The 26,801-nt window shown below is 58.0% G+C and overlaps 4 protein-coding genes across 4 annotated transcripts; 3 read left to right on the top strand and 1 right to left on the bottom strand.

Annotated features, from left to right (window-relative positions):
- Window positions 1-420: 420 nt before the first annotated feature.
- On the top strand, window positions 421-8,940 carry NCLIV_019590 (Selenophosphate synthase, related; the record flags this gene model as incomplete). The annotated part of the gene is made up of 12 exons (XM_003882153.1): window positions 421-610; window positions 1,218-1,398; window positions 1,828-2,512; window positions 3,194-3,579; window positions 4,043-4,131; window positions 4,250-4,303; window positions 4,678-4,850; window positions 5,421-6,319; window positions 6,465-6,597; window positions 7,047-7,390; window positions 7,942-8,039; window positions 8,306-8,940. 12 exons carry the CDS (start codon window positions 421-423, stop codon window positions 8,938-8,940), a joined length of 3,867 nt encoding a protein of 1,288 aa, XP_003882202.1.
- Window positions 8,941-11,373: 2,433 nt separating this feature from the next.
- NCLIV_019580 (SRS domain-containing protein) lies at window positions 11,374-11,895 on the top strand (the record flags this gene model as incomplete). The annotated part of the gene is made up of 1 exon (XM_003882152.1): window positions 11,374-11,895. The coding sequence occupies one exon, from the start codon at window positions 11,374-11,376 to the stop codon at window positions 11,893-11,895; it is 522 nt and encodes a 173-aa protein (XP_003882201.1).
- Window positions 11,896-14,469: 2,574 nt separating this feature from the next.
- On the top strand, window positions 14,470-15,012 carry NCLIV_019570 (SRS domain-containing protein; the record flags this gene model as incomplete). Its single annotated transcript, XM_003882151.1, has 1 exon — window positions 14,470-15,012. The coding sequence occupies one exon, from the start codon at window positions 14,470-14,472 to the stop codon at window positions 15,010-15,012; it is 543 nt and encodes a 180-aa protein (XP_003882200.1).
- A 1,899-nt stretch (window positions 15,013-16,911) lies between these two features.
- On the bottom strand, window positions 16,912-25,581 carry NCLIV_019560 (conserved hypothetical protein; the record flags this gene model as incomplete). The annotated part of the gene is made up of 1 exon (XM_003882150.1): window positions 16,912-25,581. One exon carries the CDS (start codon window positions 25,579-25,581, stop codon window positions 16,912-16,914), a length of 8,670 nt encoding a protein of 2,889 aa, XP_003882199.1.
- Window positions 25,582-26,801: the final 1,220 nt, after the last annotated feature.

Raw genomic sequence — 26,801 nt, 5'->3', positions numbered from 1 at the left:
CTTCTCTTTTGAGCCTTTCTTCTGAGCTAAAAGGGTAGCGACTCTCCGCTCAGATTGGTTCCTCTTCCCTCGTCGCCTTCCCTCCCGTTTGTCCCCGCTCTCCCCATCGTTTTCTTGCTTCTCCCGCCGTTTCCCTTCTCTCTTTTGCATGTCTTCTCCTGCATTTCTTCTCGTGCATTTCTTCTCTGCGTTTCTACTCTCCTTCCCTTTTTCTTTCTCTGTTTCCTCGCCGTTGTTCCACGCTGTTTTCGCCCCTCGCTGAGGCACTGCTTCTCTCTCAGCGCCTTCCCTCCCGTTTTCCCGGTCGCCTTCTGCTCAGCCTGTCCTTCTCTCTGTCTCCTTCGCCGTTTCCTCTCCTCCGCGGGTGTCTCCTCCCTGCTGCGACTGCGTTTTCTCTTGGTTTTTTCCGCGTTTCCAAACATGGGGCAAACTGGAAAAGGCGGATGCAGCATGCAGGGGCTAGGGTCGATCGCGCGCGACATCGTGCTCGTCGGAGGGGGTCCATCTCACCTTTACCTGCTGAAGGAATGGGCCCGAGAGCCGGAGAAAGGAGTGCGTCTCACCCTCATTTCCGCAGAGACAGACTCGCCGTGCAGACGCTTGCTTCCAGGTACGCGAGAGAAAAAACAGCGAAAAAACGGAACAATATCGGCCAGGCACAACCCCTCCGTTCGCGCCCAAGCCGACGTTCCCAGGGGATCTCAACGCCTTTGCTGGAGGTGGACTGCATGTGCCTCATCCGCTCATCTCCATCGCGCCTTGAGATACACATCACAACGTGTACATCCACACCATGTGTGTGTGTAAACTATGTTTGTGTATCTACTTGTGCGTGTAGACATACATGTTGATGCAGTGGTTTTACCTCTAGAAACACGGCTTCAGGTTGGTGGGGAGTGAGTTTTGAGACCAAGCGAGAGAGAAGAGAGGAGCAACCTGGGTGAGGCGCCTTTCTGGTCGACGTGATTGTGACGCGGCCTGGCGCGCGTCTTCCCTTCTCTCTTCGCTTCTCGTTTTTTGGTCTCCCCAGATTGCGGCTTTCTCCTGGGTTTCTCCGTCCGATAGGCCGCGCGCGCTCGTCTAATGCGCCGGTGGTCTTCCATGCATGCAGCTCTCTGTAGAGGCTGCGGTAAATCCGGCGCTCGCCTTTGCGCGAGTGAGCCTCGCAAGGTGGTGTTTTAAGTTCTCTCAATGCGCCCTCGCTTCTCTGCATGCAGGCCTGCTCGCCGGAGTGTACACGCGGGACCAGTCCCACGTGGATCTGCTGCAGCTCTGTCAGGTTTCGCGCGGGCGGTTTGTGCGCGCTTCTGTTCTCGGCGTCGACCGCGAAAAGAAACTTCTCTTCTGCGACGACGGTCGGCCGCCTCTCCGATACGACGTCCTCTCAATCGACACAGAGTAAGCGGAAACTGCCGAAGAAAAGAAACCTTCGGGACCAGGCAGCTGCCTTGCGTAACCAGCCGATTCGCAGGCGACTCACGCGACACAGACAAGGAAAGAAGAACATGAGAACAAACCACACACTGCGACCTTCACACAGACTCTCTCCGCGGCTTGTGCTGGATTCCACGCATACAAACACCCCTATATCTATATGTAACATATGTCATAAATACATCACAAGTACCCATATATATATATATATATATATATATATATATATATATATATTATATATATATATATATATATATTTATATATGTTTATATATATATATTTATATATATATATATATTCCGGGAGATGTGGGGGGGCTTGGAGTCAGGCATCAAGAGAGGGTGGGATTTGTGTCTCGTCTGCTTGCTGCTTTCGCGTCTCGTCTTTAGGTCTGGTCTGAGCGTCCCTGCATCCATCACTTTCTCTGCCCCGTCGGCTGCGAGGGAGGCGGAATCTTCGCCGTCTGTCTCTGCGTCGCCCGCGGAGGGGACGAGCCTCGGCGAGCTGGAAGCCGCTCAAGTCGCTTCGCTGGATGTCGGCGACCAGTGCATGCGCGCATGCATCACGCCGCTGAGGCCTCTGAGCCAGTTCTATTCGCGGTGGGAGGCAGCTTTGCAGAGACTGGCGAATGCGGCGCTTCGCGTCTGGGCCCGTTCAGCCTTCGTTCCAGGCGCTGCGGAGGCGCATGCATGCGCCCAAGCAGACGGCGCAGCACCCGCAGAGAAAGCAAACGCGAAGCTGGCCGGGAGGGCGGAAGACGGCGTCCCGGAAGTTTTCTCCGTGGCCGTCGTGGGAGGCGGCCGAGACAGCGTCGAGATCTGCTTCGCAGTGAAGGCTGCAGTGGAGAAGAAACTCGCCGAGCTGCGTGCGCACTGGCGAACGCTGAGAAGGGAAGGGCGAGCGACGAAGGACAACGAAACTGCGCCGAGGCAGCGAGACGCGCAGCCGCAAGAGGCGGAGGCGGCTCGCGGGCAGAAGCGAGAAAGCGAAGACCTCGGTCGCCTCTTTCGTGTTGAGTTTCACATCTTCACAGAGACAGCCTCCGTACTCCCGCGCGCCTGCTCAGGAACCCAGGTGAGCGTTTGGAAAAAACTCGAAAGCGCTTCGAGAGCTGGAAGGGCCCGCGCTGGGGGATGCCTGAGTCCACGGCGTTTCGTTCGTCAGTCGGCACGCGCGTCGGCGTGTGAGGAGTTTGTGTCGCGCATCTTCGATCTGCCCCAGGAGCGTTCGGACCTCGGCGACGAAAACCCCTGTTGAGAAGAAGAAAAGGAGAAAAGTAGAACATGGGGCCTCCCACGCTTGCTCTGTGGCGACGCGAAACGTGTCTTGCCCGCGTTCCCGCATTTTTCTTCTCCGCGTCTCTGGTGGTTCCACGTTTCTCGCTCGCGACCTTTCGTATGTCTACCTTCTCGACATGTGTTCTTCGTCGCCTCGACGAATGCTGCTCGCCTTCGATCGCGTCGCGCTGGGACGTTTACCGCTGGCAAGTTGTGTTTCGGCGCTCATCTGTCTATTGCCGATCCTCCGTACGACCGTTGCGTCTTTCCTCTTCCGTGCTTCTCGCCCCTCTGATTTCTCTCTTCGCCTCGCCCTCTCTTTTTCAGTGTCCCTCGCGCTTTCCGTCCATCTCGCTTCTCCTTCCTCTCTCGCTTCTCCTTCCTCTTTCGCTTCTCCTTCGCCTCTCGCTTCACCTTCATGTCTCATCTTCGTCTCGCCTCGGTTGTGCCCCATCTGCTGTCTCTCTCTTGGATTCAGACGCGCGTTTCCCGTCTCTTGAAAGCGAGCGGGATCGTCGTGCATCCGCACTGGAACGTGGCCTCTGTGCACGTGGAAACTGCGCCTCCGCGATCTTCCTTCGAAGCCTCCAAAGATTCTTCGGGCTTGGCCGGCGGCTCGCCCCTCGCCGCCGCGGCTGTCGAGGCTGCCCAGGAAGGGAAGGGTGCCGAGCGCGCCGCTGCATGCGCAGAGTTTGCACGCAGGGAGACCTCTGTTCGAGACGCGACTTGTGGGTCGGACGGCAGAGGCGAAACCGAGTCAGAAGCGGCGAGCTGCCGAAAACGCCTCGTCGGTGCGGACGGGCGCCATTTTGAGTTCGACGAATGCGTCTGGTGCACACCAGCCACGCCGCAGCCTTGGTTCCAGTGAGGAGACACCTGGAGACAGAAGGGAGCGATCTTTCCTGCCACGTTCTCCAGAGAGAAGCGCCCGGCAGCGAGGAGGGAGAGTTCTTAACAGAGGAACGCACAGTCTAACATGAAACAGACGGAAGGCAAACGAGCGAGGCATCTTTCTTTGATGTCCATGTGTGTTCCGTCCGTGTTTCCGTCCGTCTGTACGTTCACCAGGGGGACGGTCACAACCTTTTCGCATTTCTGTGTCAGTCTTTCGCCAACGCCCTTCAGTTTTCTTCTTCCTTCTTTCAGGTTTCTGTGTCGCATCCTTCCCGTTCTCTCTCCCCGACCCCCCCGTTTCGCTCGCCGCCCGGCTTCCTCTCCGTGTCGTGTTTTTCCCCGAGTCGGCTTCAGTTTCCCATGACGTCTCGCACGTCGTTGCATTCTGCTCTTCCGCCTCTCTTTCTTCTCTCTCCTCTTCTTCCCCTTGCAGAAACGCAGGCCTCGAGCTGACCTCGAACGGATTCCTCGCAGTGGACGCGTTCCTGCGTTCTCTCAACACTCCGAACGTCTTCGCAGTTGGTAGGCGCGCGCAGCAGTTGAGAAACCGAGGTATTCTCGAAAAGGCGTGGCTTCGTCGCGCTGTCCTTTTCATGCCTTTTCTCTCGCTTTTCACCACGTGTTTCTGCTCTGTGTGTAGGCGACGTTGCGCAAGTCGTCGGAACGCCCTCCCCCATGGACGGGGACCATGCTGGTGAGTTGGGGGCATGCGCGCAGGCCGCCTCGCCCGCCCAGGCTTGGCTGTCTTTTGCTTTGCAAGTTCTGCACTTTCGCGTCTCGTTTTGTGCTGAGGTGCTTTCCTGTCTCTGACTGTGAACGCGAGGTCGCCATGTCTCTGCACGTGCGTCGTCTTTTCGCGTTTGGCTGCCTGCTTCGCCGGCTTAGCGGCCGTTGCCGGCCACCCTCTTTGGTCGCGGTTGCGCTCCTCTTCTCGGTTCTGCTCTGGCTGTTTTTTTAAGCGACTGCGGCTTAATCAGCCTTTTCGGGCGGCCTGGAGATGCGTTTCACACGGCTCTCGTTCCTTCACGTGTTCTCGGAGTTGCGTTCGTGTCGGCTCGCCTCGAACAGGCGAGCCTCTGAGCAAGAACCTGCGCCTCTTTTTGCGGAACGGCGACGGCGCGCGCCTTCACCGCTGGCATCCGGTGGCCCGCCTTCTCTCGTTTGTCTCCTGCGGCATGGACTATGCTGTCGGCACAAAGGGACACCTCAGCTTCGAGGGCACATGGGTCTCGAAGCTCAAAGTACGGCTCCACACAAACGATACATCTCCATACATACATACATACATACAGACATGCATACATATATAAAGATAGATATATATAAAGGTAGATCTACTCGCATATTTCCGCAGACTTCCATATGGACAGACTCGTGTGCAGTTTTTTATCCACATCTGCGCACTTTTTCCCAGTATATCGATCTATATATATATATATATATATATGTAGATATATCGATCTGCATGGCTCGGTGTATAAATGGAGTGTGTATACTGTTTGACCTGCAAGTTTTTTTTCTGGCGATCTCTCGACGGAGATGGAGCCCGCGCTGCACACCCCTTTTTTCGTTCTTCCAAATCGGCGCGAGAGGAACGCGCATGGCGCTTGTGTGTGTGTGTGTGTGTGTCTCAAAGACGCGTGACGGTCGTAGGCGTTTACGCGAAACAGTGAGGCACTCCAAGTCGTCGGTCCGCCCGCGTGCTCGTAGGGCGGGAAGAACCAGCTGTGTCTTCGCTGCATGCGCGAGGCGGCACGGAGCACGTAGTCCCTGTGGTCCTGTCGTATTTTTTGTGACTTTCCTGGTTTTAGACCCGGATGGACATCAACTGGATCCAGAAGTACCAAGTGCTTCCCTCGGGGCTCACCTGTCCGTCCCTTCTTTCGCGCAAGGCGCCGACGCCGTCTGCCTCTCCCGCCTCGCCGCACGCAGACTCGGCACACGGCGACGTGACGCGGAGCTCGAGTGCGGCCTTGGTTGCTCCGGAGCTGGCAGCCGGCGAGCGGAAGCGAGGATTCTGCGAGAGTCTGTTCAAGCGCAAAGAAGACGAAGAACTGAGTCTCGGGTGTCGCGTTCTCATGGGGTACGTCCAGGGCCGCGCGGGAGGCCGCGACAAGAAAGGCGGTGCGTCGGGCTGCCAAAACGGCGGAGGCACGCGGTGCGGCGGCTGCGGCGCCAAGGTGCCTTCAACTGTCTTGAGACGCACGATGCAGGAACTGGAACAGGCGAATGATCTCGAAGCCAGTCAGCATCGACTGCTTTGCCAGCAACGAGACGCGAGCAGGGCGCGAGCGACGCGGAACTCTGTGGAAAAAGGATCAGCAAGTGACGGGGGCGCACCTGCGCGGGCGACGAAGCAGCTGGCGGCGGAAGCTGCGAGCCGTGCAGCGACCGCAGGAAGCGGAGCGCCCGCCTTGCAGCTCGCCGAGGCCCTACAACTCGCGGCGCTTCAAAAACGAATCGACAAAGAAGGCCGATTCTATCCTCTTCTCTTCAATCGAGAGGAAGTCCTTGTCGGCCTCGAAGACGCCGACGACGGGTGCATTTTTGCGGCGCGACCTTTGGCCAGCCTGACGCCAAGAGACGCGGAGAAAGAAGCAGAGAGCGACGACGGCCGACCGACGGGACGAATGACAACCTTCGCCGAGGACCCGTGTGACGCGCCCGGAGACGACAACCCACTCCTCGTCCAAACTGTCGACTTCTACCGGTAGGAAAAATCCAAAGAGAGAGCTTTCCGCAGTCAACGCCAGTCATCGTTCATCGTGTATATCGAGGTATATATATATATATATATATATCTTCAAGTCCATTTGGGCGTGTTTTTCCCCCTGGTATGTTCTTCTTTTCTGCAGAGCTTTCTTCGACGACGCTTACGTGCTGGGCCGCATCGCCGCAACGCACGCAATGTCCGACTGCTACGCCATGGGCGCTGAGCCTCTTGTTGCTCTCCTCACGGCAGTCGTCCCCTACTCGACTGACTGCATAGTAGGTTGGCATTCTTTGAACAGATTTGTTCTTCTGTCGCTTCGGTCGTCTTCGGTATACTCTGCCGATCTCTGCTGTCTCGCTGCCGCCGTGCGTTCACGGACACAACGTCCGTAGGCTCCGTGCTTGTCCAGGTGCATTTTTTCTGAACTGCTCGGTGATCTGCGTAGAAACGATCAACTCGTCAACAGCCTTCCGAGGTTCCTAAAAACAGGCTTTTTCTCCGTCAAGGTGTGCGCACCGACTTGCTCATGTCCTTGCTTTTTTCACTCTTCGAGTTAGATAAAAACTCGACTCTCAACCCATTCAAGGCGGGAGCTCTGTTCGCCCCGTCAGGGATGTGAGTGCCGTATCCAGTAACCTATATATATATATATATATATATATATGCGTGTGCGTGAGCATCGGTCTACGGTTGCCTTTCGCTGTACCCTTGTTTGTTCTTTCAGATGGCAAACAATCTCCTTCAACTCCTTGGCGGGTGTTGCTCCGCGCTTTCTCGTGACCGCTGTCAGCTGGCGGGGGGGCATTCAGCCCAAGGTCGTGAGATGGCCGCGGGGCTGACCGTCACCGGCCGCCTTTCACGCCTAAGGAGAAGCGAAAGAAACGGACAGACAAGGAGCGAAGGGGAGGCTGCGGAAGGAAACCACCGAGCTCCAGCTGGAAATCTGCCGATTGGATACCTGCCAAAGGGGAGTGCAGAGGCACAAGAAGGAGATGTCCTCATTCTTACGAAGCCTCTCGGCACGGGCGTCATAATGGCTGGCCACGTGGAAGGAAAATCCAGGGGACGGTGAGTCGGGATGCTCTCCTCACAACTGCGTGCGTGTCTCCCCCACCTTTCACGTGCTTCACGAGTTACGTCTGTACATCCATTGCAGCGTTTTTGAACTCACCGTTTCCCGTTTGTCCCCCAACCTACAAACTGCATAGACAACACGGAACGAGCTTACAGGCACTTGCAGCATAACATATATATATATATATATATATATGGATCAGTATATATTTACGAGACTACGTCTGCAGATCTGAACACGGTGTGGATGACGACGGGTTTGTCGAGAGTCCCAGCGATTGCTTGAGTGTCTAAACGTGGGAAACGGCAGACAACGGGTTTGCGAACTTTTGCCTTTATCGACATGCTTAGAAACTGGGTGCAGGCGTTCATTGATCGCGGTAACTAAAAGAGCCGGTGTGTGTTGTATTTCTGTTGTTTTTCGCACTGGCGCCGGGCTTTTTCTCTTTTCCCTCTGTATCAGCACGTTCTCTGTGGCTTTCGGTCTTCCACCTTCATGCCTGTTTTCTCTCTATTCGCTTCTCCCTCTTTCCCCCATTTCGCAGGTGGGTGTATGGAGCCCTTGATCTCATGCAAGTCTCGAATCGGGCAGCAGCAGAGATTCTAATGGACTGCGGCGCCACTGCATGCACAGATGTCACTGGTGAGTGTTTGTAGAAAGAGCGCACAGAGGCAAGTCTGAGAGAAAGGAGAAAGCGCAGGAGGGCCAAAGGGACAACAACCGTGTCAGGGAGACGCACACACCGCGAGAAAGAACGAGATGCCGACGATAAGCAGCAATGACTGTCACCAAATGTCAGGCCCTCTGAGCCCCGGACGAGTCGCGCTCTCGCGATTGCCCCGTCAATGACAGCTCGTGCCCGTTCGGTCCTGCCCGTTTGTTTTTTTTTTCTCTTCCCTTCCTCCCAGGGTTCGGTCTCTTAGGCCACCTTCTCGAAATGCTTCGCGCGTGCCGCAAAAGCCGGATTATGGCGGCTGTGGCGGGCGCTGAGAAGACAACTTTGGACACGACCTCCTCAGACGCCGAAGGATCTTCTTGCGCTTCATCTGGCGGCACTGCCGATTCCTCCAGTGGCGACTTTCTGCCTCTCGTCTGCGCACGCGTGCTGCTTCCTTCTCTCCGTCTGCTTGACGGAGCCATGACGCTGATGGACCAGGGGATTCACTCCTCGCTTCTCGCCTCGAACGCCCGCTTTTTCTCCGCGCTGTCGCTCAAGACCGTGGGTGCGACTCCGGCCGCGGCCGAAGCTACAGGCGACCTTCCTGTTCAGCCCCTATCACCTTCTGATTTGCCGCCGAAGCTCCCGATACTCTTCGATCCGCAAACGTCGGGGGGTCTCTTGGCGTTCGTCCCCGCCAGCAAGGCCGATGAATGCATCAAGAGGCTGAGAGAGGAAGGCGGCTATGATAACGCAGTAGTCATAGGATCCGTTTTCGAAAGAAAAACGTTCGTTCCTTTTCCCCAAAAAGACGCAAGTCAGGGAACTCGTCCCCGCTACGCTCCATGGGAAAATGTATCGGGCGTTGTTGAGTGTTTGTATTGACCAATCTTCACGAGCTGTCGGGGAGGCAACGAGGTGCCCACACCACGTTCATGACATGTTTGAGACCGTTTCATGTGCCACGAAAGAGCGCGCTTTGTCGATATTGCTCTGTCAGAGACCCGTGTTTTTTTTGCGTCGAGAGGGAAGACAACTACGAGAGCATCTATTCTGTTGCTACAGATTGGAGCTGCGGGCCCTCGGAGTCTCGCTGCCTGTCTCTCTGTTCCTCGCATGCGTGCTGCTTCCCGCTTTGAACAAGCCACCAAAAAAAAACAATGGATGCTCTAGAAGAGCCCGCTTCTATTCCGGGGTCTCGGATAGTCGTTGTGGGAACGAAGGCCGCTGTGGAACCGCGGCTCATTGCCTATCTCATTAAAAGGTGGTTCTGTGCACGAGGGCCAGAAAGGTGAGTAGATGGGCATTCCTATGCTTCAGTGACCCGCGTAACATTGGCCGAGAGCGCACGTACAAGCTACACGAATAGGAAACGCTTCGGATCACTTTTGTGGTCAGCATTTTTTTTCGTACAGATGACAAGCTGCTGACCGGTGCGGTTTTGTTGGTGTAAGCTTTTCACGAACAACCGCCTTGGTAGGCACTGTTTCGGCATGAGATGGTACGTGGTCTCTCCTGGATCGATCATCTCTGGCGGTTATCCGCAAGTCGGAAGCACAACAACATGGAGCTATCCATCCTGCCGGTTGGCGAAGTGGACGAGATTCTGCGGTGGGTATTTGAGTTGGAGACGAGCGTCTGTGCTCCCAGAGAAAGACACTTCCGTCCTCTCAAAAATCATTTCTTTCCTTCCGGGCCCTGCCTGGCCTCGGAAGCACCTTACTCTGAGGAAAAGAAACACTCCTGGTTGCCGTGCTGTTTTGTAGCCTCCAACGCCAGCGGAGGGCCATCCACGCTAGACACCTCCGAACCTCCCATATAGACTGGTACAAGGACGTTACCATATCCTCCGTACAAAGCCGGCCGTGTTGACGTCTGTTTGCTAGAATAACGCAAGGGAGCTATAACCGGCACGAAAAGCGAACAGTAGTTCGGTGGATCGCTCGGCTTCGGGCGACGATTCGCCGCACTCGTTGTCATGGCACTGTACGAGTGCCGTAAATAGAAGTTCGTTATCCGCCTCATCCGCGTCTACGATGTAGTAAGTAGTGTTATGTAAGCCTTCATCAAGGAGTGTTTTTCACTGGGGATCTGTTCTATAATTTTCTACATGTCGGGCCCGGACGAATCACGTTCACGAGACTCCCTTTCTAGAGAAGTAAAATCTCGAATGCAATGGCAGCACCTGGCCCGCTCGCGGGATGAAACACGACGCATAGACGTGATATACGGTGTTCCTTAGTGAAGAGCTCCCCCATGTTATGGAGTGCAACGGCCGCCTCCTACGGTTAATGCCGTGGCGGAGAGGTATCCGAATACCCGAGCTAAAGCTGGAGCAACTGCGTCCGAGCTGTTTTTCTGCATTACGCGGCGTGACTATCCTCCGTTCATGACACGGCAATGCACCACCAACCGCTTCTTGCCAAACACCTGTTTTGTGCTGAAATACAATACTGTCACACACGTGTCCTGCCCTTGGACGCTCGTCCTGGCGTCACGGTGGTCAGCGGTGTCGCTGTAGGATGAGCAAACCATACAATTAGCTCTTGAGGTAGCTTACCCAAGCTACATAACGTAAAAAAAACGATTTCTGTGCAATGACCGTGTTTCCGTGTCATCGTCACATGCGCACATGTCACTGTTCCTGTCATCTAACACCATTTCACAGCAATTCGGTCACGTCAGAGCATCAGCACGGCTTGGTCTTTGGTTGATCCCTTCGGTGCTTTCCGTTTTCAAATCCTTCTGAGAATCGCTGGGATAGTCACGAGCATGCTTTACGGCGAAGTACGGATACGCAGACGCATTTCTTGTTCATGGGAGATTCGTTACATTTCTATTCAGTGGACGTGTTTCCGAGGCACCGTACACACACGCTCATACACTTCTATGCTACGGGTTAGGAAAAAATCGTTGGTGGCCTGCCGGCATCGTGAACGCAGTTCCGGGACCCGCCATTCCGGTCGCCGAGCAAGGGTCTACAGAGACGCTGGCTCCGTGTCCTCGGTAACTGGCCACATGGTAGATACGATGACGGCCGGCGCCGCTACGAACCCCCGAAGAGTTGTGCCATGGTTCATGGCGTACAGGAGAAACCTGATGTCTCAAACACTTAACTTTTGCGTGTCATCAGTTCGCCTTCAAGATTGTGCGTGACTATTGCAGTGGGTCGTTAGACAGATTTGAAAGCAATCTAAAAGGGCGTTACCGTGTCGCACACGCCACTGTGTTTTGCCTCCAGAGCGTCGTCGTCAACCAGGACACGGAGCGTGGCAACACGTCGCAGCGTACTCTCATCTTTTTCGTGGGTTTGCAGCCATGGAGAAAAGCGCCTTCTTTCCCAGGGTGGTGCTCTGTTTCGTCGTAGTTTTGTCCGCGTGCTCGGCGTGGCGAGTGGAAGGGAAGAACTGGTCGTACGATTTCAAGAAGCCGCTGGACAGCGATGAAACAAGAAAAGAGACTATCTCACCAGGTGAGAGTGTTTCGATACAAAATTCTGGGAGCATTACGCTGGCGTACAACCCAACAGGCGACACACAAGTTCTCAGGGCTTCGTCGGGAGACAGCTGCAGGGATGAGCCAATCGAACTTGCGACTTTATTCCCAGCAGCCACGCCGGCGCCCACGTGGATGCAAACTGGTAGCACGAGAACCTTAGCGTTTCCTACCAACGCAGTACCCGCGAAGCAGACCACGCCGTTCTGTTTTAAAGTCACGGATACGCAGAAGAACAAAACTCTGACAGCGATAATCAAGGTCGCCGGTGCCCAAGGCTTGTCTGCTGCTCTGGGGGTCTCCATTGGAATACCAGCTCTTGCTTTTGCACTGAGTTCGATATAAGGGCATGCAAACGAATAAATGAGGCGACTGATATCACTCGTTGTGGAGATTGGACACAGAGGCATTTCCTTTTGTGATTGGTGGCAGACTTCTCTGTATAGTGCTTCAGACCCACGAGTTATACCAGGATCGTTACAGCGTGTGAAACCACCTAATACGTGTTTTTCGGAAGTGTTAATTCCGGTTGCTGATTAGTGACTGGGGAGCTCCGCAATGATTTGTGTGTGTATAGTGATCTTTTCTCTGGCACGCCTGTCCATGGTTGTGCCACATGGTTTGAATCGTGATGCCGCAGAAGCGGTACATGCCGTGTTCAGCCGGGGCTCGATAACCCAGGGCGCTGATACTAGATGCATACCCTGCTGGCAACATAAAAGACGTAGCCCGTTTCGTTGAGCGGTGTTCCTACGCTCCTTTTAAGAACAAACCAGTGGATTATGCGGCGATGCTAAGCATGTGTTCCAAAGAGGTGCAGAATGACACATCAGGTTACGGAGAACTGGACATGAGGTTTAGCGGCTAAAGATGTGACACCTCCGTGATGGACGGTCCACAGGGTGGCAACTGTGATGTGACATTGCGGATGGTCAACCGTGCAGAAGTTTTCTCTTTGCACAGCTGTTGATCCGTGCAACGCATCAGAGAAGTTCTCTTTATGGCGGTTTCACTAGCGGAGAGGCCGCCACTCTTGTGCCCAAGTTTTAACGGCGTCGATTATGAGGGTGCATCGGTTACCACTCGCGTAGACACCAGCGGAGACTTAGAAAAGGTGCAAAAGCACAGGGCCTCTACAATCATTTTTTAGGGCACACTGGAACGAGTGGATAAGAAGAAAGACTCGAACCTTTTCCCGTAAGCAGCATGTGAGGCACCAGCACATCAGCATGTCGAACAATGATAGAAGGCTGAGGGGAATGTAGAAAATGTGGCAGTCGCTTACTGCTGTAATGTACGTTGGCGTACATTGAAGTGTTCGAGGTTATATCAGCGTTAACTGTAAGAAGGAACGAAGGCACAAAGCACAACTCATCCAGCTCATGTAGCATGGAAGTTATAAAGCCACGGGGGAAGTTTCAGTCTGGGCGCTGCTGGTTGTGGCTTTCGTGGCAGTTTTTCACTTTGACTCTTTCGTAGTGTACATGATGGCTGTAGGCTAAGGGTACTTCTAATCGTCAAAAGGCGTACAAGCGAAACCCGCCAGCGGTTAGACCCGGGAGAATAGGCGGAATTGTGGTGAAGCGTTTTGATCGACTGGAGGAGAACCTCGACCTACTCGGTTACCTCCGAGCAGTGGAACGACGCCATACCTCTGCAAGAAGTGCTTCTCAGGTTAGCAGCGGTTATGGAATGTGGCTGCTCAACCGGAAAAGGGGGTAGTGTAGTGGCTTCGGCTTCGTGGCTACGTAGGATTAGGCATCTCATTTGTCCTTCCTTGTCGTAAGCGTCGCTTTCAAGCGATACTCGAAATACCCCTGTGTTTGGACACCACCATAGCAACTGGATGGGGGAGAACGAATCATATTAAGGCGATAAAACTATTTTGTGGAGCGATATTTGCTCCCTTGATCCACGAGCCCGAAAGCTTATGTGCTGTTCTGGTAAGATAAGGTCTGACGTTGGCATGTGCAAAGCCAGTAAGGATCCATCGTACTATCTAGTTTCGAAACAGACGCACTACCCAGTGGGAGTCTTCGCTGACTGCCCGTGGCACCGTTACTCCTACGAAAGTTATGTTCTGATATAATCCGATACTAAAGTTGCCTGCACCGTGATCGGAGGGCGCAACGGATGCCAGAATGTAATTTTTTTTCCTGGGCAGCACAATAAACGAGTTGCATACCCCGTGGCCAGCGCCAATCGCTTCGCTGTATTGCTTGCACCAGTGTGCAGACAAAACACTTGATTTCTCGGCGTTGTGTGCAGACACGTCCACGCCTGAAAGCACCGTGTTGAATGAAGTATCCCGCAGCAGACACTGTTGCAACTAAGACTCGTGTTCCGTGTTCTTCTGCCTAGGTGTAAAGGCCTAATCCCACGATTGGCCACATGGCAACATTGGCTAGACGCCAACCGCTAACATTGCCCAAACCATCACATGGCCCAGAGTAATGCAAGCGGCCACTGTTCAGCTCGAGTGTCTCGGGATCCCGGAATACGCGTGCCAAGACGTAGACAGCACCACGCGAGGGCGACTTACTGGCAGAGATGCATCGTATGTGTATACGATCTGTGGGATATAAAAGCTGAAGGCGTCTTTTTTCGTTCGCCTGAGTTTGATTTTTACCGAATCGTTGTGGAGGTGGATACATCGGCTCTATCTTATTTCGGGAAGTTGAGGCTAGGCCCCTTTCTACGAATCTCCGGGATTGCCACGGCAGTGTGTCTGGTGTTGCTCCCTGTCAAACTCGGCGGAGCGAATGTATCGCTCCTGGCTTTTATTTCGCACTCCAGTGGTACAGCGTGTGTTTCTAGATACTTACACCACCTTGGTCAGATCTTTCATCCCGGGAACGAAGTGGATAGATATTGTTCGCTTTCTTGACGTTTTTTCACTCCTTGCACCCGGTGTGCAAGATGGCGAGCAGCAGGAGAGAGCTAACGATGCTTAGCGAAATCTGTAAAAGCATTGCCCTGTTGATACTCATTTCGGCTACTTGGAGCATGCGCCTGTCGAGCGGAAAGAGCTGGTCCCATACCATATCGAAGGACATTAGACAGAACGAAACAAAAACGGGTATAATCGAGCCGGGCGAAACGGTCAGTGTCGTAAACACTTCAGGACGTGACTTATTGTATCTGCCTCCAGGGGACACAGAAGTGTACAATGTGGCAAGTGACGTGTGCCAGACAACAATTCCGACTCGACTATCTACATTGTTTTCTACCTCGGATAATCTTGAGTGGGTCGAGACTGGGCATACAAGAACTCTAGTTATTCCTTCCGACGTCGTTCCCGAGAAGGTGACAGTCCAGTTTTGCTTTCAAGTGCTGGACCCGAAGAAGAACAAGCGTCTAACAACGATAATCAAGGTGGCGGGAGCGAAGAGCCTCTCCACTGCTTTGAGCTTGTTCCTCGGTCTCCCTCTGTTGGTGGCGACCGTGGTGTTTATGTCGTGACCGACTGTGTTCCCCGTGTAGTAGTCCACGGACCATCAATCGATTGGGCCACTGACGAAGAACGCTGCATACGCGCGATTCACTGAGGAAACTGATCTCCGCAGTGCAACGGTTTCCTGCACAATTTGTACCGTGGCGATGGAGTGGAAGGGACATCTCTGAAGCAGCCTCGTATCGGGGACGTCCTGCATTGGCAAGCTTCGATTATGTAACGAAGAGTGTCTTGTGTCTGACCATGATCGACACGGCCCCGCATTGCTGTCGGAAGACCAGAACTCGTGTGCCTGTCCTTTGTATCACCGACACACATTCGGTTCCAAACAAAACATATAGTGTGCCACCGAGCACAGTGTGTGACACCGTTATTTCGTTGAGTGGATCGCAGTACAGCCAACATAATACTTCACGATACACGGCCTCTCTGTCATGTTCCCTGTTTGGGGGCGAGACCAACGACGCTGGCGGAAATCTTTCGGGGTTGCCGTGGCTCTTGGGGAGATGACACTGCCTTCGGCGGAAGTACCCGTCCACGGGCTAGTCGCGGAAAAATAGCGACACATGCTGCCAGCCATAGATACAAGGTCAACAACGGAGTCCACATAGGCATGCGCAAAGCAGCCCAGCGTTGCTGCGTCATACTAGGAAACAAGATGGGAACACGGAAGTGTCTGCTACATAGTCTCACAACGTCTCCGGCGGAATGTGAAGATTTTTTCGAAATCGACCGGTATCAGCAGTTACGCCAGACACTGCCGTCACACGGCGGTGAAAGCATTCGTGCTGCCACCAGGAGACGACCTTCCCCGCTCAAATGCGTTATGCTGCGTGCCGTTGTATGTCCCCGCGAGCCTGCGGCGTCCACGGTAATCCATCGCTACAGGGTCGCTGCCTATAAATCTCTCGTGTTTCACCACACTGACATCAGCGCCCCTCCAGAGCTCTCGGGTACTGCAAGCATCCTGGAGTAGCCAGGAACCTTCTCTGAGCTGACTTCCTCCGCACGCAACCGTAGCTGCGGAGAACGCGACATTTCGATGTCATTTTCCTCCACTGAAGGCGGTGAAACGAACTTGTGTTCTGTGGTTTGATCTGGCCAGCAGATTCAGTTCGTTCGGGCTTACGACACTGTACGGCACCTTTCCGAAATCCGTTTGCCCACAACTACAGCTCACCAGCTTGACATGCATAGCGAAGTCGCGCCCGACAAGAAAGTGTACAGGGCATGAGGTATCCTACTCCCAGATCGGGTTGTTGCCATGAATGGAACTCTTCCGCTCGTAAGAATCCCCACGAGGAAAGCCAGCACAGCTCCCAATTTTAAGGAAAGTGCCGAAACGCCGGCACACCACCTCCACGAAACGTCAGTTGCGGTTCTGTGGAGTTCAGTACACGACAAAACTGGCAGATGTTGATGTCTTGCTTCGAATACCATAGCCCACTACCGAACCGTAGCCAGGGCCATCCCTCACCCGTTCTACCCGATGAGGCAGAAGGATGGCAGAGAGAAAAACACTGCGCTGAAACCACTCGATTGGGCACTGCACCCAGAGACCTACCGACAGCTGCGCGCGTGCGAGCCGATGAAAGTCTCCTTGACCTAGTCATCGCTTTACGCCTCTTTTTAGCATCTCACTTCCTCTTCCCTCCTCCTTCGCTTGATACCTGCAGTGGAAACGTGCAGCCTCTCACACGGATGCCTCCTCCGTCATTCAGCAGGCACCGCGCAGACAGCCGGTTCCCCTGTCGATGTCTTCGCGTCCACATTCCACGCCGCCCGTATGGGAATCCATGTCCTCGAGCAAAACTGCGACCGCGCTTTCCACCTCGGTTACCGAGTTTAGACCAGTTTCTCACGTGGCCTGCTTTCAACGGAAAGTTCATTTCTCGGGGACCCGCCGGTCATGTCTTGCTCCCCGAAACCGTCCCTGGAGGCGCCTTCCTTCGAGAGGGCGTCGCCGCCGCTCCTTCAGCAGGCGCAGCACGCCAGAATCGACCTGACCCGTCACTCTCACCAGTCGGCGAAGGGCCACACGCACCCCTGTTCTCGCTCCCCCTTTTCGAACGCCTTTTCTTCTCAATGGGAGTCTTCCGCTGTGCATCATGTGTGTCCTCTGGCATTGGTACAGCCGGAGAACCCGAGCCGACTTCTGCGCCAGCTGTCCCTCCTGCGGAGACCCGTGCAGGCGAGAGGTTGCACGGAGAACAGGACGCCTGAGAGCCGACGGAAGGGGCGACAGACACATCCGGATTCGACGGCGAATCTTTGGACCAACTTTTCTCTCCGCCGCCCTCTCGCGCCTGAGGACAGGCGCTGTGATCGTACCCGCCAGCTTCACCGCGTCCAGACACTGTCTTTTGGGGCGAAACAGATGGAGGGGCAACGTCGGCGACACTTGAACAGGCGTTTGCCTCCTGAGGACCTCGCTGGGAAACTATCTGATCGCCAGCAGCAGGATGGCCTTTCTCTTCTTTCTTAGCCTTCGGTTTCCGCTTCCTTGGCGCTTTTCCTTCTCCCGCGGAGGCTCCGGTTTTCGCGCCTGCTACGTCCCTGACCCGGGTCGGATGGTCCGGCAACGCATCTTTTCCTTGCAGAGGGTCCGGGCCGATCGCTGCTAGATTGACATTCCCTCCCCCATGGAAGGCATACGGTTGTCGATGGTCTGCGAGATGAGCGGCACCCAGCGGGGCCATGGAGGCCTGCTTCGAACTCAAATCGTCAGGTGCGCCAAAGCCTTCGAGTTCCGGATGAACACTTGAACCTCCAGTGTGTTGCGAACTATTTTGGTCGACCCAAGGCGACAAGGAGGGACCGCTTTGCACTTGCATGCCTGGAGCGGAAGGCGTGCTTGGCGATCCTTTGACAAGTTGAGCATGATCCCCTGCTGCATGTCCTCGGTCTCCAGAAAAGAAGGGCGAGAAGTTAGCCATACGCCCAGACATGTGCGGTGTCTCTGGTCCGTGACCCGGCGTAAGCATACCCGAAAACCCCATACCGCCAGCCCGTGAAGAACTGCCTCCAGCAGAAGGGTCGGAGACAGGGTATCCGCCCTGGAGAGGAGTCGCCGATCCCGCAGCTGGAGTCCCTGGAAAAGGCAAACCTGTGGGCAACCCGTCGACATCTCCGTAGTTCGACGGAAGCGCAGCCGGACTCGCTCCGAAACCGGAGGCGTGAGCAGCAAAGGGATGAGCAGGATAGCCTCTCGGCTGAGCCGGCGTCGATCCGACCAGTCGGGAACGGCCTCCGCCGTTGGCTGACGGCGGGCCGCCCACAGCGACGGACCGCGCGCCTACTCGGTCCCCCTCCTCCGCGTAGGAGAACGCCCGCTCGTCTCCTGGCGCCCCTGAGGCATCGGCAGCCATCGGGTTCCCCGTTCCTCCGACAGGCGCGTGCTGCAGACTCTGCCACGAAGCCCTCGTCTCTGAGCCTCCCTCTCGAGAGGCGTGGGTTTGGAACGCCGAGGCGTGGGAACTGGCGTGTGAGCGGGCCGGAGAGCTGGGGTACGCACCGGCGGGATTATACTGGCACGTGGGGCGAAGCGGAGAAGGAGGACCCATGAGAATAGACGAAGATCGCGAGGTTGCTTCACTCGCAGCGTCGCTGCCCTCCAGCATTTCCACAGACCCCGCGCACTCGCCACGGCGCCCTGATGCAGGCAGCCCCGACCCTCCGCGGGTTGCCGAAACAGAGGACGTGACTGAGGACGCGACAGAGGACCTCCGGCGATCCCTCTCGCCGCTCGTCTGGCTGGGGCCTGCACTGGCTTTCTGCCGCCGACCGCCAGCGTGACCGACTGCACCCTTGCCACGCGGACTGCGATCTCCGCCTGCCGCCTCAGCTCCAGACCCCCAACTCGCCCCTGGCCCCAACTCTCCACCTGGACAGCTCTCCGCGGCGCCAGCGCCCGACCAGAAAGTGCTCTTGTCCGTTCCATGTCCCGCGACTCGCTTCATCGACCGAAGTGGATCCTGAGACTGGACGCCCCCCGCTGTCGAGGCCAGGATCCACGCGTCGGCGGCAAGCGGACCGCCGGCGGGCCAGCCAGCCCACACATCTCCTTGGGGTGTCTCCCTTCCGGCCCAGAAGCTGCCACGCGAGCCAGCCGAACTCGGGAGGCTTTGATTTCCCGGCATCGGATCCGCGAGCGGGACGTCTAGGAAAGCTCCCTTCCTCTTGCGGGAGCTCTGCGTACTGGCTGAGGACCGCCGAGAGCCTGCGAGGCTACCCTCTGTCTCCTCCGGCACGCCACTCGCCCTGGCCCCCAGACACGGAGAAAAGGGGACTGGCGACGCGTGCCCTCGAACACCGTTCGCACTCGCAAGCGTCCCGGAGTCCACCGCGCCAGGCGGCAGCATTGCTGCGGGCGTGGCTAGGAACGGGCGCTGCGAGGCCTGCCGAAAAGGCTCCATGACGCAAGGACGCGAGGACTGCGCAACAGCTGTGGCAGCCGCTGCTGAGGCCGCGGCCGCAGCTGCTCGGGCATCTGACAGAGCGCGCTGCTCCGCCTTGGCCGCTGCCAAAGCTGCGGCGCGAGCGCGCCACAGATCCTCGGGAACCAGCGACGCTTCCTCGTCTTCCTCGCTCTCGTCCGGGTCCTCCGACTCGTCGCCTTCGCTGGGGATCGAAGCGTCCTTCAGTGCGCCGTCGAGGCCCCTGCCCATCGTCTCAAAGACACCCGCCGCTCCGCAGAGTCGCGACGCGAACTGGCCGTCTGCCTTCGCGCCTTCCCGGAATGCACCGTCGTCCAGGCCATGCACGCCGGGAGGGCCGCGGATCCCGCCCTTTGATTCCGCTGAAAAGAACGCTTCGTTCAGGACCGGCAACCAGGGAAACGTGTCCGAGAGGCGTCGCAGTCTCTTCTCGATTTCTTCACAGGACGAAGACAGAAGCTCCAGGCGCTTTCGCTTCTGAGCCCGCCGTGTTGCATACGACGCACAGACCCGCTTCGCCTCAAGCTGCCTCTCGCCGACACTGCCTCTCGCTCCCACTCCCCGAGAAGTCGACGGCGACGCGCGGGGTGTCGGCGTCGCCGACTCCTTCCCACCCTCATCCTGCCGTGGACTGTCTTTCGCGCAGTCCTCTTCTGTCTTCACGAGGAGCGAGTACGGCGAAGCGGTGGGCTTCTTGCCGCCCTGGGTGCAATCCCTCACAGAGACGGCCAGCGACGGACAAGAAGACGCTGGAGGCTGTCCAGGCGCGGCCTCGCCGGGTCCTTCAGCGACCTCGTGAGGAGAGGCCAACGGTCCCCGCGCGTCTTCAAGGGTATGTTCGCCACCGATCTCCGTTCCTTCCGTCCGAAGCGACGGAGGCCCCGCCGTTCCTGGCGACGACGCGGGAGCCTCTCTCTGAGGGTCTCCCGTCAAAGCCTCAGCCAGTTGCTTCTCGCGGTCCGGCGCAGACGCGGCGCCCCGAAGCTCAGCTGCAGCTGCTGGGTCCCCCCCAGCTGCGAAGCCGTCCTCGTTCCCGCCCTCCTTGTCGCTGCTCGGACAGCCCTCCACAGCGCACTGGCGCTGGTCCCCGTCAGGCGTCAGCCCTGTGTTCGCGGCCTTCTCCTGAGGCCCCGCGCGAGCTGGGAGTCGCTGAACGGAGTTGCGCAGTCTCTCACCGTCCTGGGGACTGCCGGTCGAATCCAGGAAAGTCTGCGTCGCCCCGACGTCTCCGTCCACACCCTTCTCCTTCGAGGCTTCCTTCTGGAGAACACCGTCCGCGGCGAGACTCGGTCTGTCTGAGGGCGCTGCGTCGCCCGCCTGCTTCGTGGCTGGCGGCTCTTCGAACCCCCTTGTCGAGACACCCGTCCCCTCCCCAGGCGAGCAGACGCGCGACGATGCGTCGCTGGCGGGGGCGGAAGTTGTCTTTTCTTGCTGCGGATCGCATGCAGAACCAGGTCCAGGCAAGCCATCGACGTGGGAGCTCGGCGGACCACGCGCTCTGTCGGCTGACGCGGCTGCTGGTGGAGCCTCTGGAAGGCCCTCTCGAGCCTTGTCCGGCCCACCGTGGTCAGCAGGCCTGCCGGCCTCGCTCTTCACCAAGGCACCTGGCGCGGGTCGCCCCTGTCCATGTTCGGCCTCTCTCTCAGCGGTCGCATCCCTGCTGGACTCCGGCTTCGACGTCGCGCTCTCTGAAGGATCCTTCAGTTCTTTGCCACTCTGCGCCTCCTTGCTGTCTTCGCCCTCTCCGCCCCCGTCGTCGGGGCCTTCGCGCTCCAGGGCAGCCAACTCACTCAGGACGGCGCCCAAGCGGCTTCGTGCGCCTTGGCTCTGTTCCGCAGCGACTCGGACCAGCCGCGCCCGTTCTTCAGGCCGGCGTTTGTCCTGCAGTCGGAGGCGGTCCACGATTTTCTGTACATTGAAGACAGAAGCACACGAGAGCGCACACCCGGAGAGGAGATTCTTGTGCGTCTCCCGTGCGTCGAAGTACGGGTTTCGCTCTTCGAGACGGAGGAACGGTTCGAGGTCGCGTAGGAGGCTAGCGTCCCGAGCACTTTGGTCCGCGCCAAAGGCCTCAGACGCTGTCTCAGAGAGCTCCGCCGCGCGATGCGAGACCGACTCAAGCAGCAGACGCGTCTTGTCGGGGGATTCCCACGGAAGAAGTTCGTCGCCCTCCGGTGACGTGCCGTCGGTGTCCCCCAACACACCAGCAAGACAGGCGGACGGCGATCCGTCCAGCGCGTCGTCTTCTGTCGCGTCGCTTCCTTCCTCCTGCTCAGACAACTCTACAAGGATTAACCCTGTGTTGCCCGGCTCGAAAACAAACGTTTCCGGCCTCTGTGCTTCTCTGAAAGTCGTCTCCGTCGCTTCGCCTTCGCCGGCAGCAGGAGGCACAGAAATCCTGGACGTTTCGGCTTGGTCTGCAGCGACACTCGGCGCATCTTCGCCAGCAGCTCCTCCCTCGCCTTCTGCCTGCATGCCGGCCGCGGGGGCGCGGAGCCCGCCCTGGCCGTTCTCGTCTCCACATGAATTCTCGTCGCGCGAACTTTCGAGAGAACATAATGCCTTGCGTCTCGTGTCAGTCTGTTCCGCTGCCATTCCACGGAAGACAGATCGCTGCCTGGGAGATCGGGACCTTTCGGTTTCCTCCCCAGCGTCGCGGCGCACACCGCCTCGAGACAAGCCTACGCCGGACTCTGCAGTCTTGTCCGCTTGATGCCTCTCGTCGCCGGCACTCTCGCCTCCGTCAACGCGCTGTCGCCCCTCCCTTTTGATGCGCCCGGTCGGCGCCGCCCTTGCGTTTTCTCCTGGAGGAAGGCCCCAGTCGGATGTGCGTTCGATGTCCTCGAGCCTCTCTCTCGTTCGGTCTCTTGTCGCTGCAAGGTGGCGTGACGCAACCGACCGCTCCTCTCGGGCATCGCCTTCTTCTCCCACCGTCACGTCGGCCTTCTGATCCTTCGCCTCACGTCCTCGCGTCACTTTCTCCTCAAAACGCCCGCCCCCGTCGCCGAGCTTTGGGGCGGCAATCAGCAGCCTGTGGGCCCGCATCGAAAGAGCAGACTGTCCACACGCATCGTCGTCTTCGCCGAGCAGCTTGGACAACAGAGCCTCGCGTTCGGCGTCGCGTCTTGCCTCCTCCAACAGACTCTGTTCCTCTGCCGTCCGCTTCGCCGCCGCTGCCGACAGCGCTGCGGCCACGTGAGAGTTGACGCCCCAGGGCGGCGGCCCGCCCCGAGGAGTCCCCGAAACGGAGACAGCGGCACCCCTGCGGACCCGAGGACAAGGCGGGAAGGGACTCTCCGCTCTTTTTCCGCCCTTATCGAACGCGTGGAGGCCGGAAGCGCCTCCCGCGTCGTCCAGCGTGCCCACAAGGGACGGAGGCAGGGAAGGCGCAGAGGTATCCGCTGACGAAGCGGACGACCGAGAGCCAGGAGGGATGCTGGTATCGCCCGCGGGAAGCAGCCAGGGGTTGGAGTCCATGGACCTGAGCTCCCCTGGAAGCTGATGACCTTGGGCCTGCTCATCTCCCGAGCTCCCTCCAGACAGAAAGGGAGGCGCCGATCGCTGTAGGCCACCGGCGTCGCCCGACATGGGAAATGAGCTGTAAAAATGAGACTGAAAACCTCCGTCGGAGGGCAGACCTACTGCCGGGAAGACGCCGCCTCCGGAAACCGGGAGCGCCTGGCCAGACGCCAGCGCCGTCACGTGGCTCGGCGGCTTGCATGCATACGCCGTGTGTTCCTGGATCCCTTGGCGTCCAGGAGCTCTTGCAGGCGTTCCGGCGAAGGCATGGAGCCCGCCAAAGCCTCGCGAATCAGGGACACCTGAATTCTGGCCTGCGCCGGGGAGTGGAAACTTTGCATTCGCACTGGAGAACCCTCCGGGATGCGAAGTCGGTTGAGAAGGTGAAAACGCCGTCTTGCTGGACGGCGCGGCAGACGAGACAGAAGACGAGCTCTGATTCACCGGCCCGGCGCGCAGATCGACAGCTCCGTCGACGGCCCCCCCCCCGCCAGGCGACGCGTTTGGCAGGTGCAAAAAAGCCCCAAAGGGCCGATCTCTCGGCGGCTGCTGTCCTCCAAGACCCGTCATTTCGCTTCCCCCCATCGCCCCCGAACCGAGTGCGGCAAAGGCCGCAGTCGTCACGTGCTGGTGGAGCCGCTGAAGCTCCTCCACGCTCCACATCTTCGCTTTCAGGCCGTCCGCGGGGCCTCCCGGAAACGCTCCGCGGCCGGCGCCGCACCCCAGAAGATGCCCCAGAGCAGGGAGACGCGGAGGCGCTCCAGCGCCTTGCTGAGTGTGGGTGTACGTCTCCCGAAACGCACGGTACAGCCGCAGCGCAAAGTTGGTGCACGCCTCCGTGGCAGCCAAAGGATACGGATCTCGCGTCGGTTTCGGCTCAAACGTGGCTGTGTGCACTTTCCACGTCCCGTCGACCCACGTGACCCGCCAGGCGGACATCGCCATCGCCTGTTCCGCGGTTTTCTCCTCTCCGTCGGCCGGGCCGAACTGCTCGATCCAAAGGTCTCGAACGATGCTCGTGGGAGGAGCCTCGAGAGGCGATCTGCCTCCGTCGCCAGCGAATCCTGCGTCGACGCCCTGGCCAGGAAGCGGCGGCTGTCTCCCGTCCCCCCAGCGGTCACCGCCTTCGGGCCCGCCACCGGCGTTCTTCCTTCTTTGCGAGTCAGGCGCGCCTTTTGTGGGGTTGCGCTGGCCGTCCCCTCCCTGCCTCGACGGCGTGGCGACGCCCCCATACACCTCAGAGGGGTAGCGGGGCCCAGCGGACGCCGCGCCGACTGGCAGGGGGTAAGACACGTTGGAAGCCTGTTCTGCGAAACCCCCGACCGACGTCGCGGTGTTTGGAGCACCGAGAGGAAACCCCGCAGTAGGCAGGGGACCAGCAGACAGACCCGCAGCCACGGCGCCAGGGGCGCCGCCTTGTTGGCCTGCCAAGTGCGCGCCTGCAGTTCTATCCCACGGGGAGGCGCCAGGCCGCGCCATCCACTGTCCCGAGGCGGTGCGGGCACTCGCGCCGGGGCTCTTGCGAGGGGCTTCGTTTTTCTGAGCGCTTCTCCCTTGACAGCCGCTGGCCTTCTTCGCGTCGCCGCGCTCTCTCTCGTTTTGTGCGCCTCCGGATGCCGTATGCGAGGCTTCCGCCTCGCGCCCGCGGACTCCGTCCTGAAGCCGTTTGAACAAGCCTTTGGCATGCATCTGTGTTCGGCGCTGGCGCCTCTCCCCTCTCCCAGATCGCCCCGCCTCGCCGCCTCCATCCGCGAGGTCCGAGGAAATCTGGGGCAACTCCGAGACGCCGAGCTTCCGAAGAGCCGCCGCCACCTTGGGCGCCGGGTGAGGGCCCGCCTGCCGCGCGGGGGGCGGCCGAGCACCTTGAGGGATCTCCGACGCTCCAGGGCGACTGCGATCGTTCGACGCATCTGCCTGTCCACCTGCAGGCCGGGGCGAACAGCCTGCCTCCCGTCCCGCGGCCGGTTCGGCCCCCGAGGAAGCGGAGTTCAGGGAAGGCAGAGCCTGACCAACTCGCGAGTCCTCCGATGGCAAGTCCCCTGCGCCTCCGCGCGAACCGTCTGGAGGAAAGACGCCTGGCGGACTTGCGCCACTCGGGTTGAGAGCCGCGGAAGCTGAGGCGACGTTCGCCGCAGTCGCCCGGCGAGGCTCCAGCGTCTCACGAGAAGCTGGAGAAGGCGGTGGATGCGAAGTGGAGACGCCGGAGGCGGACGGGCTGTCCGGAGGGGCCGGTCTTGTCCCGAATCGAGAGACAGGGGAGGGGTGCGACGGCCCAGCGGAGCGATCCGGCGGTGGATGGCCGGGAGAAGTACTAGGTGGCGGATCCCCGTCGCATTCGAAAGGAGGCCTCGGCGCAGGGGTACGATCTGAAGAGCCGCTCCGAGCGAAGGCGTCGCCGCCCTCTGGAGCCGCAGCCTGCGTCGTCTGTCCCATGCCGGGCTGAGGCGGGCTTCCCGGAGGCATGCCAAGAGAGGCGCTGGAAGTCGTCTCAGACCAAATGGACGGAGACACCGGAAACTGCAGAGACAAAGGGGCAAAAGACGAACCGATGGGCCCCGCAGAACCTTCCTGATCCTCTTTCCCACCCACTGGCCGAAAACCTGGAGGCGCCGCACCCTCCATGGCGGCGCTGGAGGAAACCCACCACTTCCGCACCGCAGCCTGCGAACGGCCGAGCGCGGACTGGAGACCGTGTAGGGATGTTGGGCTTCCTGGCGAAAAGGGATGGGGTTGCGCAGCAGTGTGTGCGTTCGGCACACGGCGGCGGGGCCGGAGCTATTAGCAGAGGGAGAAAAAATTCAGAGTTCGTGCTAGCTACATCGCAGAGGGGATCCGTCGCCAGATTGGGGGGGGCGAAAACCTTCCGGATGGAGAGCGATTGATGGCTGCGCCCGGACTCGGGCAGTCCATGTGACTGGTGGCCGAGGGAGTGTGAAGGCTGGTGCGCTACCCTCGTACTTTGGGGAGAGTCCTGGGAGAAACAAAAGAGGAAAACGCGCGGGCACGACAAGACGCTCCAGGTGGAGAGTTATTCATTGTGGACTGTGGAAGCGGAAGGGGCGGCGGGACATGAGAAAAAAGCCGTTCTGATGCTGTGGACCCGTCTTGTTCGGGGCACGGGCGTCAAAGCGTGTATGTACAGACATCGTCACAGAGGGGGTCGTGAAACGCACAGCGCATTCGCGAGAAGATCCACAGACAATTCCGCCGGGGGAAAAACAAACAAGGAGAGGGAGGAAACAGACTTGGAGAGACGGCGAGGAGCGAGGGCAGCGAAGAAATTCGGGAGAGGGGGTTGTGAGAGGTAATCAAGCGCTCATGACAGAGGAGCAAATAGTAAAACTTCACAGTCTCATTGAACCCAAACGAAAGAGAGATACTTGACAAGAAGACTAAATGGCGTTGCAGTGCAGAGAGGCGATTTTTCAATGGCAAACGCCTTTTTTATTTGGGGCTGTCATGCAGCCTCCATGATGGGATATAGCACACAAAGACAGACGGTGAGCGTTGACACAACGGATTCCCAAGCCACCATCAAACAGATGGACAAGAATAACGTCGGCAACATCGATTCCAATCCACCTTACCTTGTTTCGCTCGGCTTTTTGCTTTAATTAAGCACTCAGCATTTCACGGTGCTCTTGGCTAGATTAGCGGTAGAAAAGGCGAGAGGCTCTATAGCGTGCATGCTCCTACGAAAAACAGCGCGTCATAGATCACCGTGTACTTTTGCCTCTTGGAGTCACCTCCGCTGAAGCTTCCAGGGTGTTGCGTATGATGCCTGCCACTGCTTGGATATATATGCAGGACTCTCAAGCAAAATTTCCCTTCTCGCGGCCGTC

Source organism: Neospora caninum, chromosome VIIa (genome assembly GCF_000208865.1).
Source record: "Neospora caninum Liverpool complete genome, chromosome VIIa".
NCBI classification, from domain to species: Eukaryota; Apicomplexa; class Conoidasida; order Eucoccidiorida; family Sarcocystidae; genus Neospora; species Neospora caninum.
This window is presented reverse-complemented; position numbering and strand designations above follow the sequence as displayed.